Source organism: Vulpes lagopus, chromosome 13 (genome assembly GCF_018345385.1).
Source record: "Vulpes lagopus strain Blue_001 chromosome 13, ASM1834538v1, whole genome shotgun sequence".
Classification (NCBI taxonomy): Eukaryota; Metazoa; Chordata; class Mammalia; order Carnivora; family Canidae; genus Vulpes; species Vulpes lagopus.
In genome coordinates this window covers 6893808-6907478 of record NC_054836.1, presented here as the reverse complement: position 1 = coordinate 6907478, position 13671 = coordinate 6893808, and the positions used below count along the sequence as shown (strand labels likewise).

General features: G+C 49.1%; 1 protein-coding gene across 15 annotated transcripts in view; it reads left to right on the top strand.

Moving 5' to 3' along the window:
- PLXNA4 (plexin A4) overlaps positions 1-13671 on the top strand; it is a 428345-nt gene that overhangs the window by 80823 nt on the left and 333851 nt on the right. For 14 of the 15 annotated variants that reach the window (XR_005983437.1, XR_005983436.1, XM_041727610.1 and 11 more), the window contains exon 3: positions 49-231. Coding sequence is in view for 13 of the 15 variants with exons in the window: in XM_041727610.1 (XP_041583544.1) it covers positions 49-231 (183 nt within the window). In the remaining 2 variants the exon portion in view is untranslated. Of the gene's footprint in view, positions 1-48; positions 232-808; positions 1044-13671 lie in introns of those variants that run through there. The other variant, XM_041727614.1, reaches the window with a different exon arrangement.

Here is a 13671-nt window from a genome sequence, read left to right as displayed (position 1 = left end):
TTATTGCCCTGATGTTCCCTCCTAATTTTCCTCCTTTTTAATTTTCAGCTCTTAACCATTGATGATAATTTCTGTGGCCTGGATATGAATGCCCCCCTGGGCGTGTCGGAGATGGTGCGTGGCATTCCCGTCTTCACGGAGGACAGGGACCGCATGACTTCCGTCATCGCGTACGTCTACAAGAATCACTCTCTGGCCTTCGTGGGCACCAAAAGTGGCAAGCTGAAGAAGGTAGGACCTGCGAAGGCAGTCTCTTCCCACTGGCATGGATATTATCTCATGCTGTTTTACTACTTTGGCCCCAATGGGCAAGTGATACAAGCTTGAGCTAAGGAGATAAGTTGCTATTGAGGTCATGAATGATGCCCTGTCCCTCCTCTGCCTTCATGTGGAGGGTTGTTGTGGGGATCACAGTGGGTGAGTGTGCAGATTCACCTCTTTCCTAGGGCTGGTGTGCACATGGCAGAGTTACTGCAGCCTCACCTGGCCATCCTAAAGGGTGTGCTCTGGCCAGCCTGGGTTTGTGCCCTGCAGCAATGGCTCTTGGAGGGCAGTGGTTGGGGAAGGTGGACAGGGGCAAGTTATGTGCCTGTTCCTCTTGCTTCAGTCCTTTTGACTGGTGCATCCAGCTGGAATCCGTGCGGGGAAACAGATAAAAAAAAGTTCAGGACCTGCTGGAGCTGCTGTCGGGGCTGAGAGTCAGATGGTGGGATGAAGAAACTGTGGGTATTGTGAGGGCATAGAAATGACTTGAGGTGGAGTAGAATGGTATTGACCTGGACATGAGCTTTTCCTCCTCATCCTCTAGAAGCTTTCAGGCCTCAGGGTATTGGGTGATGTTGGCCCATCAGCAGCACTGGGGGCACCCTTCCACCTAAGACTCTTCTCTCAGCCACATTTGCTCAGGCCTCTCATCTCAATGACTTGGAGCTGGTGCCCTAGAGAGCCCTGGCTTGATTGGATCCAAAGCCTTCCTAAGACTAAGCAGTATATCCTGTTTTGTGTTGGCTGATAATTGCACTTCAGTCTCATCCCAGGGAAATATTGGTGAATCTATGTGGAAATCCTGCTTGTCTAATTTAGGCTTCCCATGGAATTCTCTGGATGTTGTGTGATTCACACTGGGCACTACCCGATCTGAAACCGTTTTGAACTCTACTTTCTCTTCATTGTGTTTTGGGGTATTAGCGCCACGTGGTCAAGGGGACATGTTCTGGGCAAATCTGGAAGACTTTGCCTACTCTCCCATCCTACTATATAACAGCCTGGCAATCATTTCTTTCTCTAAATCCGACATCTCTTGGAACAGGCAGTGGGGCTGGAGTGTGAGAGTAGGGAGGGGGAAAGGCAGGGAGAGTGTGTGTGAGGTGGGGGGATGTGTGGGGTGTAGTTACACGGGTAGTATCTGGAAGAGGAAGCATGTGCTGGGGAAGTGCCATGACGCGCCACCAGGATGATGCGGGCGGCGTGCCACCATCTGGTGCTGCCCAGAGAGTTAACCGTGGAACTGTCGTGGAGGGCCTTCCGTGTCAAATGAATGACTAATTTCACCATCATCTCCATAGCTTTCAGAACTATATTTCCTAATTCCCTGCATTTCTGTGAAGACTATGTTAAGTCTTGTGGCTGCCTTGGCCTGTTGTGATTCTGGCTCACACGTTGAACTGAAACTCGTGGAAGCCCGAGAGGGTGCCGTGTGCGAGGTGTTGGTGTGTCGTCCTGGCATGACTCCTACCTGGATGGTGCTGTCTTCTGCCTCTCCCTCTAAGTGCACATGTGTCTACGTGTCTCATCACCTCCAGCTGCTGTCAGGAGCCTGGGCCAACTCCAGTCTCTCCTCTTCCCTCTGTCCTTGGCTTCCAGCTTTCCGTGAACTGGGAGTCAGGTATCCAAACTGGCTGAAATTTGTCCCATAAGCCTCGGTATCAAGAGAGGAGGGAAGAGCCCAGACTTTGGAGCAGGGGCCTCGAGGTGTTTCTGTTGTATGCCCAGAGGATTTCATTTTTTATTATGATTCGGAGAGTTTGGTTTGCTAGGAAAGTGAGTTCTAAATACCAAAGGCATTCCCACAGGGTGTTCATACAATGACCTGCTTCACCTGACTTGATGTGTAAATAAGCACTATTGGGAGTAGAAAGTAAGCAAGATGATTTGGGGTGCTTTAACTCTTTTCTCTAGAGACCCCAATCTCAGTGCAATGGAGAAGTAACTTACCGCAATGTGCTAAAAGATTCGCACCCACTGAATTTCCTACCCCGGGCCATAGGATCACTTACTTGCTGGCAAGACTGAGTAGATCCTTTAGGAGGCTTTTTTTTTTTTCTCCCTTTTTTTTTGTCATTGTCATTCACTGGTGTCAGTGAAATAAACACTGAGAGTTCAGTGCACATAACAGAACAGACAGTTATTTTCTCTTGGGGGAGCAAAAGAGACATGTTTCCTGGCCATGGTTGCATTGTAAACCCAAGACAGTCAACCTGCAAATGTGCGCTGTTGGTCAGAGGATGGATCGAGGTCAGTGGGGCTGGCTCTCTTGCACCCGTGGAAGGCAGGCCCCTGATGGGGAGGTCAGAGTGCAGCGCATGTCCATGACAGTGGGCTGAGGACACCTCCGGGGGTCTGGGCACGCAGAGTGCACAGAGACAATGCCCATAGGGCAGGCTGTAGGCAGAGCCTTGCCTTCAAGTGTCTCCAGAGCTCAGCCAGGCCTGCAACGACAGGCAATACCTGACCAGGAGGCTCGGGGCTTTATAAACCTTGGACTGGCATTTCCCATTATTTTGGGGAGTTGATGTAAGAACAATTCTGTTCCAGCCACCTGGGATGTTCCATTTAATTTCCAGAGCAATGGGGCGATTGGTGAAGCATAAACATTTGAGAGGTAAGAGCAGAGGGTCATGTGGGGGGAATGAGCCAGCGGCCCTCCTGGGGAAAGCCGGGCCGTCGGGGCAGCCAAACTTTCTGCTACATGAGCTCAGAGTGGCAGCCTTTTTAATAGTTTTGCTGGAACCCAGCTACTGCTGCTGCAGACTCAGCACAGCCGGCCCAGGGGACAGTGTGAGTTGGGAAAGGAAGGCTGGGCTGCTGAGTCTGTTGTTTGAAATAATAAAAAGCAAAGGCCGGTTTATTTATTTTTTCCAAACAATAGAATTTCCCACCACCCTGCTCGCTGAGCACCACTCCCCTTTCCTTGCCATAACTCTGTATTGCTTTTCCCAGAGGTTATCGGACCACATTCACCTTTTGGGCAGAGGCCCAGCCATGAAATGCTTTGGGGCTGCAGGAGGATTTTTGCAGGAAGTTTTGTGAGCTACTGAAACGAGGGGGTGAGAATAATGGAAATCACACTGCAGCCGTAATTACAGAGTTGTCTTCCCTGAGCCCTGTAATAATCTCCTGTGTGTATCAAGGGCCGTGCAGAGTTCTTTGCAATACGACAAGAGACTTGAGGTGGGGAGGGTGGGTGGGAGGGCTTGGGGGTTTGCTGTCGGTTTCAGGGGTCTGAGAGCTATCCATAGGCTATCCTCAAAATTACTGACTTTTCCTTTGGTTTAAAAGGTGTGGGTCCCCATCATTTGCAACCTTGTCTCTGATGACCATAATTTCACTCCTTTAGTGCACACATCACATGAGGCAGAGGGAAAGGAGGTGAGGAAAGTGCCAATTTGGATGTCTTTCATGTTTTCTGATGTGTGTGTGTGTGTGTGTGTGTGTGTGTGTGGCCGGTATTGGCAGCTTTTCCATGGCTAGTGTTATAGGCAAGCACCGTTAAGCAATGTGGCATATAAATGCTACCAGTCACCAGGAAGTACCTAGCAACTTAAGAAATAACCCACAGACTGTTAAAATTTCAACTCCTGGTTAAAAAAAGTCTTAAGGCGAATACTATCCTGATCTGCTGTAGAGTGTCTGCGGAAACGAGAAAATCTCTGTCCTGAGTTGGGGTAATGAGGCCAGTGTTGCCTCAGATGAACAAAAATCTCTTTGCTTAAATATTTTGGCTCTTTCCTTGCCTCTTGCATTCCTACCACTAAGTGATCATATTTTATAGCTGCTGTTCGGCAGTGAATTTACTGCCTGACATTAGTGGGAGAGACTAATGTTCATTGTGAGCCAAAACATCATAAACTTCCATGTGAGGTGTGATGGCTCCTTTCCTTTTGTGATTGCATTGTTCCTGAGTATTTAACTAGGCTAAACTGTTGACATCTAAGGGGCAGAGCACTTTGTGGAGACTGGTTATGCAGAACTCGGACTGGTCCGACTCTTGGCCCATAGGAGGATATGTAGCCTTGTGTGTGACATGCCAAGCCTCAGCAGCCTCTCTTGACAGGGACTCAGCGTGTGTCAGCAGGGAGAGTACACAGGAGTAGATATCTTAAAAATCATTCCCGTCGGGAATTATTATGCACATCATTAAAATGGATATTGTCTATTTCGAAATTGATTTGCTTATGTTCCACGGTTCCAGAAGGGCAACCAAACAGAAGTGGGGTGGGGTGGAGGGAGACCCACCTGGGTCTGTATCATTCTGACCATAAGGTCTAGGGAATAGATGCTCTGTGTGTGTGCAATGCTCAAGTCACAGAGCAATACTGGATCAGAGATGTGTAGCCACTGCTTTGCGACTTCCTAAATGTATCTGAGAATTCTAAACACTCCCCTGGAAGTTTGAATCAACTTTAAAAAGAAATTCATTCCATTGATAGGACTCCAAATGGGTGAAGGTATCACAAAATTGAATGGAGATGTAATGTTGGAATTCCAACTTGCCTGGGGATCCTGAGATTAGAGCAGAGGTACATGATCTGGGGCAGGATTTGGTCAGTGAGCTCTGTTACGAGTTTCTTCAAACAGAGGTGTGTGGGAAGCCTGTGTAGATCTGAAGGTGTGGGGTAAGTGAAGAGGAGCTGAGGTTGAAGATGCTACAGACAGAAGAGCACCACAGATGTTTTAGGGGTGCCGTGCCCCTTCTACTCATCTTTCATCTCAGGGGGGACAAGACATGGCTTTTCTGTCATTAGTCCTTCAAGCCTGGGGACCGCAAGACTGGCTGGCCTTCAGACCAACCTCACTTCATGCCAGTTGCCCACTCTGGTCCATCTCCTACTTGTGCAGCCTTCCCTGCTGGGTTTTAAGCCATTTTGTCTGTGCGGTATGTGGTAGACGTGGAGGGCGGCCTAAGCTGGTCAATGTCCTCAAGGGCGTGTCTTATATTCTTGAGCAATATTAAGTCTTCATTCAATCATCCTTTTTATGTAAGTGTATCCCCACTAGCATTCACTTCCTGCCCCTTGCTATTTTTCACTACTTTGCCCTTGGACCCACCCATTGTCCCTGCATGTCCCTGGTGGGGGGAATCTCAGGGGGTTGCTCAGAGCAGACCTGACCGGGCATTGGGAGGTGTCCTCACCATGGAGCTTCGGCCTCAGCCCTTCTCAGAGCAGCTTGACACCATAAGCTGGGGCATCATCTCTTTCTCCTGGCAACCTCTTGAAACACACACTTTGAGATCCCCAGAAAATACTACCTCGGGAATGCTTGTCATTTTATATTCCAAATGATCATTAATAGTGCACATGATTTAAGGAGATAGTCTTCAATGAGCTTTGCCAATTCAAGATTTATTGATACACGTGTGCCACTTTTTTGAATCATATGTGTGTGTGTATGTGGTGTATGCATTTGTGTAGAATGATCCTGATCATAAATTAAAATGCAAAGGCATTAAAATGGAAGAGAGTGCTGCAGAAACACCCCAAATCATAGAGCGCACTCAGTCAGCTGATGCTCAAATGCCAGACACGCTGGAAGAATTTATCCAGTGACACATGCAAGTGAAGTAAAATATTGTGCTTTACAAGAACATATCATTAAAATGAAAACTAGCAGCATATCAGGAGTCTGGCCATGTAACCAAGACAACAAAGATGGGAAAGGATGAAAGACATGGTGTACCAGAGGAAGAGGGAGGAGCAGAGGCGAGGGGAGGATGGGGCCCCCAGCTGTAAAGGGCCTCTTACTGCTGGGCTTGCATCTGATAGGACCCATATCAGAGGACGACAGTATCTTTGAGTTCGCAGTGGTGAAGGCACTCGGTGAGGGCAAGACCAGGGGCAGGTCTTCATTGCCTGAAATCACTGCACTTCCTCAGCCACTTTGATGGGAAAGGTAGTGGCAGCTGAACAGACTCAGGACTCATGGGCTGAGCTCTGATTGGGGTGTCTGCTGAGAGTCCCTCCTTGTTAGCAAAGGACTTCTGTGAATGTGGCCACATGACTGGCCGCCTGGGGGTGTCACGGAGCGTTTCTCAGCAGCTTTGGCTTCTTGTAGAGGCATTCACGGGGACCTTTTTAATTTTTAAAAAATTTTTTAATAAAAAATTAATTTTTTATTGGTGTTCAATTTGCCAACATACAGAATAACATCCAGTGCTCATCCCGTCAAGTGCCCTCCTCAGTGCCCGTCACCCATTCACCCCCACCCCCGCCCTCCTCCCCTTCCACCACCCCTAGTTTGTTTCTCACGGGGACCTTTAAAATATCTCTCTCAAGTGTGCTGTAGTCACTTGGTGCTTTCTATTTGGCCCCAGATGACACAGGGGCCTTGCTTACCCACTGGGACAGAACAAGTTACCCCAGAATGTAGGGGCTTAACCAAAACAACATTTGTTATCTTGTAGTTTCTGTGGTTGGGCATCCCGTCAGGGCCTAGCTGGGTGGTTCTAGTTTGGGGTTACTGACAGACTGCTGCTAGTCAAGGCGGCAGGCGGGGCTGGGTAGGGGGAAGATGCACTCCTAAGATCATCCCTGTGGCTGTGGGCAAGCTTCAGGTCCCCACTGGCTGCACCATGTGGACTATGCCCCCCATGACGGCCGTTCACACAACACAGCAGCTGAGAGAGAGAAGAGAGGGTGAGCAACCTGAAAGCGTCGATCTCTTTGAAACCCAATTTCAGAGGTAGCATCCTGTCACCTTTGCTGTATTCCGTTCCTTGGAACTGTCATATGGTCCAGCCTCCCTTCAGGATGAGGGGCTTCCAGCTTCCACCTAGGCCTGGATACCAAGAGGCAGGGGCCACGGCCCTTTTGGTGGCTGCTCACCACACTACGGCCCTGTTTCTGCATCCTCGAGAGCACCCAAGCCAGTACTCTTAGACTTCCAGTTATCTGTTTGTGGTGCAAGGAGGGGCACAGCCCGGAGACTCTATGGCTCCCAGCTTTGCCCCCATTGGGAAGCACCTCCTTCCTTAGGAAGGGCTCCCTTTCCTAGTGATGGAGCTGGCAGGAAAGAAGGTGGGAAGGGAACCCTAGTGCTTTGAACGTCTGGTGAGTACCAGTTCCTGTTCTGGGCATTTTACGTGCATAATCCTCCGCATTTCCTTTGGGGTAGATGCTACAACCTCCGTTTAACACATGAGCCAAGAGACTGCCTAACTCTCCAGGGTCACATGGTTCGACCTAAGGTCTGCCCTTGACTCCTTTATGTGGTAACATCTGGGACTCTACTGAGGTTGTTCTCTCAGGCTGTGGGTTAACCTCACCTCCCCAACTGGGAGAGGAGGTGGTCACCTGGCCTCCTGCACCTGGCCAGTGTGCCTGTTGGTCAGAAACTTCCTTTCATTCCCTCTGCCCCAGTGCAGGCTCAGGGCCCTGTGCTGGAACCCCGGGTGGTGATAACCGATTTCCTGTGTCTAGGTGCTCCCCTCTTTAATTGTCCTATGAGTTGTGCCAGGTTCATCTATCCAAAACAACTCCAAGCCTATCTATCTGTGTCCTGGGTAAAAAAAAAAAAAAAAAAAAAAAAGAAAAAGAAAAAGAAAAAAGAAAAGAAAAGAAGAGAAGAGAAAAAAAAAGAACAGTTGCCTCACCCAGGCTCCTGTGGCCCCCAGCTATGGCCCTGCTGTAAATAGCCCGGCCCCGCTGCCTTCCAGCTCAGCTCTTCAGCCCTGGCCCGGCACAGGTTGAGTCCTTTAGGGCCCTGGCTACCTTTAAATGCCAACGAAGAGCCTCCCACCTGAGAAACAATGGGATGCCCACCTACCTGGCAGCTCTCCACGGTTTCCCTCTGGAGGAGCGATCCTGCTGGAGCCCCAGCCTGCACAGAGTGGGCGGTGGCCTCGGGGAGGCCCGGAGCTTTTCTGGGAAGCAGACAAGCTGTGCTTTTCCACTTGCCACTGACCTGCTGCCTAGGACGCACTCGGGCGCTCCTTTGTCTTTAGCTTCTCACCCGCGTGCTCTCTCCCCACAGCCTGGGGACTGTGTGTAGAGGTTCTTGATGGGTTTTCTCATTGTTGGGTCATCCAGGGCCCCTGTCTTTGCTCATTGGATGATGGCTGCTTCTCCTTAGATCCCAGAATTGCTTTGCAAGCCTGTGGGGCCGAGGACCTAATGACGCCCTCTCCTTACCACGCTTGGTCATTTTGAGCACCTCCCCCGTCCAGCCCGGGTTGCCTTCATTTTCTTCCTAAATGCCCATCCCCCCAGCCCGAGCTTCTTGGCCGTGCCCTCAGTCCTGGGCTTGCCTTTGTTCACTGCCACCTCTCAGCTCTTGCCTGTTGGCTTGGTGTCGTTTTGTAGTATTGTGCTTCTGCCAAACATGTATCTCCTCATGAACATTATCTTGACCAACTCACCCAGAACCACTGTGAGGCTAGTGAGGCCTGGGGCAGCCCTGATTCCACAATTCCTTCCTAGGTTTGGTGGCCTGAGGAACAGTGACTTGAGGGGCACCCTTTCCTCCAAAGCCGCCCCTGGATGCCCGTCGCCAGGTGGCATTATCTCCATTGTTCACTGCAGAAGCCAAGGCTCATAAAGATGAGGAATTGGGGCCCATCTTCACATCCCATGTTGCTGGCACAGCGGGGTGGGGACCCAGATCTACTCTGTTGACCTGCTTTGTCCACATGAGTCCCATCAGGAAAAAAGGGCCAAGGAGTGGATGTGAGAGCAGTGGGTGTTGGCTCAGGGGTCTCCCCCACCCCATAGACCCTCTCTTCTTCTCAGGCTACTGAAACACACAGCATCCCCAGTGCCTCTCCCCAGGTCCCAACTTTTCTGGCTTCCTGGAGAATCATTCAGAAGCCCCCTCCCTTCCCCTTCTTTAGTTCAGGCTCTCTGCTGTCTCCCCAACATTCCCTCCAGTGATCATTCTGTTCATTTTCTTCAGCCTCCCCCAAAAGATCATAGCATTTATCCATGAGTTTCTACCAGAAACAGGATTCCTCTGTGGGGACTTCTTATGATGGGTATACAAGTTTTTTGAAAAGTTGTATATAATTATATCTTAAATGGCTCAGATTAGCGTACATGGACTAGCTTATTTAATCTTTATGATCGCAGTTGTTTTGGGCCTTCCCTCAGACATGCCAGATGTGAGAGAGGAAAATACATTTTCTATTTTTTAAAGATTTATTCATCCATTTTATTATTTTTTTACAGATTTATTTCTTATTTTAGAGAGAGAAAGAGAGAGAGCGAGAGAGCGAGCATAAGTGTATGTGAGTGGGGGGAGGGACAGAGGGAGAGAATCTCAAGCAGACCCCCTGTTGAGTGTGGAGCCTGAACCCAAGGGGCTCGATCCCATGACCCTGAGATCATGACTAGAGCTGAAAGCAAGAGTCAGACTTGAAACCAACTGTGCCACCCAGGAGCCCCAGGAAAGCACATTTTAAACTTCACTTTCAGAGTAAATCTCTTTTAGATCCCATGAGGTTTTTCGGATAGAATCAGCTTAGGCTCTGGGTGGACCTGAACTTGCACATCGTTGACTTTAAGTGCCACCAATGGCCACTGGGGACGCTTGACCCCACCGTGATCTGGGCAGCACCAAGGCCACAGGGATGCTGGAAGTGCCCACGCTACTTCTTGTCTCCACTAGGCCGTGAGCTCTTTATCCGATGGAAAGGTCATGGGCTTTGGTGGAAGAGATTCGAGTTCATCAAAGGCAGCCAATGAATCCTTTTTCAAATGGGAGAATGGGTTCCCCAAATGGATACATTATGTATCCATTTTATCAATTTGAGTTTTTATTCAGTCCTGTTTTTTTTTTTAAGATTTTATTTATCCATTCATGAAAGAGAGAGAGAGAGAGAGAGAGAGAGGCAGAGACACAAGCAGAGGGAGAAGCAGGCTCCACGCAGGATGTCCGACATGGGACTCCCTCCCGGGTCTCCAGGATCATGACCGGGCCGAAGGTAGTGCTAAACCGCTGAGCCACCCGGGGTGCCCCAAGTCCTGTTTTGATTTACCCAGAAATCATAGTCCATCAGAGGTTCCAAACTCTATAGCCGAGAACTTCTGAAAGCAGTTTATTTTCTTCACATAAAAAATGGGCAATTAATATAGCTGGATCTGTGACCCAGTGTGTCTAAATCTTCCCAGTTAGACCACAAAAAAGGCCATTTCCAGCTCGCAGTCATGCGCACCCTGGTTGGGCGGTGGCTGTGCTCCATGTGATATATTTGGGACAGAGACTGAAGAGCAGCCCCTCAGTCTGGGACATGCCAGTCTTCTGCTGCAAGGAAGAGAGAGGCAGCAGAGCCACCTGACGACTGTTAGAGCCGCCCCTTGGAGGGAGCACCCATTACTGCTGTTCACATTTTATCGGTCAAACCAAAGTGAATGGTGTGGGAAGTAGGAATCTGCCACGGGAAATGGCCCCATGTGGATGTGTATGGTGGGGAGGGAGAGAGGGGCAGAGAACATTTTGTTAAAACACAGTTTACCGGAAAGACTATTAGTGCGATCGTCAACGTTGAGTCAAGAAATATCAACTTGGTCATCTGTAATGTGCTAGATGCATCTTGACTTAAAGAGCTATGGTCTTTTCTGCCTTAATATTGGAGAAAATGTGTGAGGAATATAGGATATGACTGACTTCATATCATCAACCCCCAGACATCGTGTTAGAGATTTTTTTTTTGAAAAAAAACAAAACAAAAACAAAACAAAAAACCTAAACCCTCTATCAGCTGATTTTCTTGTGATTTGCTTTTTCTCCCGAAACCAAAACTAGAGTTGTTCAAGTCCTTCCATTAGTTAGGCTCTGAATGTTTGTATTTCCTTGCATTCAGTTGTCCGTAAGAGTGAGGGTACTTTTTTACATACGGAGATCGGATTGTGCCCAGCAGAGGTCTCTGGAGGTAATTAAATTATCCAAATTTATTCAATCATTTCTCTTACCTGCAATTAAATCGAGCCTCCCAAATTCATTTTCCCTGAGTAATTTAACTCCCTAAACTTCCCGCATTTCCCCCTCTGAACTCTGCTTTTCTAACTGTGAATTCCAAAATTCATTCTGGACACAGGCAGGACCTCTGGCCCCTGAATTCCATTCCTCTGGGCGATGAACCCACCCTGGTTCCCGCTGACTACCTACTCAAGGCCAGCTCACAGGCCTCCTTCTCAGGGCTCCCTACCATCCACTGCTCTCTGGAAAAGGCAGGAGAAGTGCAGAGCTGGAATTCTAAGCCGAGGAAGCCGTCCTGCAGATTGGTTTGGAAAACATTGATTTTTTTTTGCTCTCAAACTTATTTTGTAGACTGCCAATTTTTTGGCAGACACGTCTTAAACTTATATCACACTGATGATGCATGAGAGCCATTGAGCATCCATAACTGGGGAAAATGATAAGTATTTTCATGGCTGAGCTGGTGGCAGTGATTGTGAGGGCCTTGGCAATCACGGAAAGCTCGTGAGGAGTTTGCCCTTTTGCAGATGCGCTAGGAGGGGCCCGCTTGTCCTTTCTAGGCTCTCCACCTTCTATTTCCAGGTAGATAAGACATAGACCCACATGCACATGACTGTGTGCCCCCTCCATCCACACACATTCACGTCACCAGCATGCACACGTGCTGAATCCCCACATGTACCTGTACGTGGGCACTGAGGTACCAGACCCTCCTCTGTGCTCAAGCCTAGGGCTTGCCCTCCTTGGCTGTGCTCCCCCTCCCTTGTGTTCTCTCTGGGAATTAGCAGCACACCATCTAATCAGTTTACCTCTGACTCGCCCACTTTGGCTTCGAGATGATGACAGAGTGGAGCTATTTAGCTGTCAAACGCGCTGACTGTTGCCCAGATGGACAGCATTTCAGACATCAGAGTGGGCTCTTTTTCCTCCGTGTGTGTGTGTGTGTGTGTGTGTGTGTGTGTGTGTGTGTGTTGGGGGGGGGGGGTAATGAGTCTCCCAGATGCTTTTTTAAGTGCTTTTTGCATCTGCCTTTCATTTTAATGCCTCCTGCTTGCTGACCTCGCTTCCCGGCAGCCAGTGTAAGTGTGATTCCCATAATTAGCTTAGTGATAATTTAATCTCTGTGTTTTAAATTTGATTGTTTTTGAGAGCCCTGGGTCTGGGGACGGGAGAAAGGGGGACCTTTGCTTTTGTCCAGACTCTCTCTGTCCAGGGACACGTGCGAGGAGGGGACTTGCTGGTTTGGGGTGGGGGTGGGGACAGTGAGAGGAAGGCCATTGTGGGTAGATTCTGGTTCCCTTCCTTTGTCCCTATGTCCCATCAGAGTATGAAGGCAGGTGAGTATGGGTACACACAGCACTTGAAGGTGCCTCAGTGAGGAGCAGCTCCAAGATGGGAAAACATCCACTTCCCTAGTAGTCATGGCAGCCATTCTCTTAAGCCAGAGAAGGACAAGAAGGAGCAAAAGGAGCCACTGGGTGCCACCTTGTTGCATCCCACACTCATCCCCGCAGTCTTCGTGTCTGGGTCTGTGTCTTTATGTTCAGGTGTGCACCTGGGGTTGCCTGTACCTCTCAATGGTCAGGAACCAGGCCTGCATATTACATGAAGAGCTGGAATTGACCGCAGGGAGATCTCAGCTGTGTTTCTGGTTGCACTTCTAATTTCGGACAAATTATTTATTTGAACAATGAGAATATTGATATACGCACCCTCCGCCTCTCTCATGAAGGAGCTGGGGATAACAGGACTTCCCATCTGCAGAGCAGTCTTTGAGTCACCAGGAGGAAAAAAAATAAAAATGAAGAAGATGGTGAGGAACGGATGACTTTCTATGCTTAGTAAACTTCCAAGAAGGAAAAAAAAAAAAACCTTCCAAGAAGAGTCTCCGAAACCCATGGATAGAAATGCCCAGGTGAACCCAGCCCAGGAGTGTGGAAGGTCTCCAGAGATCGGGGCCTGTAGGGGAAACCTCAGATGCTCCAAATAGATGCACTAACCAGTCCTTGTGAGATTTAACTGTGCTCAAGATCTCTTTGGCAGAACTTCAGAAGCCCAGTGAGGAAGGGGAACGATGTCATTCAGCTGAGCTACTCTTGGCCCCTCACTGAGCGGCTAGGACATGTGAGGCCCTTGAATGGGTGAATAACCAGGGTGAGAAGGGGGCACGGGCAGGCCGTCCTCGGCTCTGAGCTTGGGTTCCCTCCTACCATCTCCTGCAGCCTGGAAACAAGGTCTTTGATTTATGAGCTGACTTTTAATTAAAAGAACAGCAGAAAAGAAATCTCATTTTGCCACCATAGGATAAATGATTCACGATCCGAACTAATTTTGCTTCTTCTCCAAATGTCCCCATGCCGCAGGAGCGTGTGCATGTGTGTCTGTGATGGGACGTTGGCTCGGGGCTCTGGTCTGACTCCTCTGACGCGTCTGTGCTCCCAGGCCTGACCTTGCCTCTACCTTCGGGGTCCTCCTGTGCTG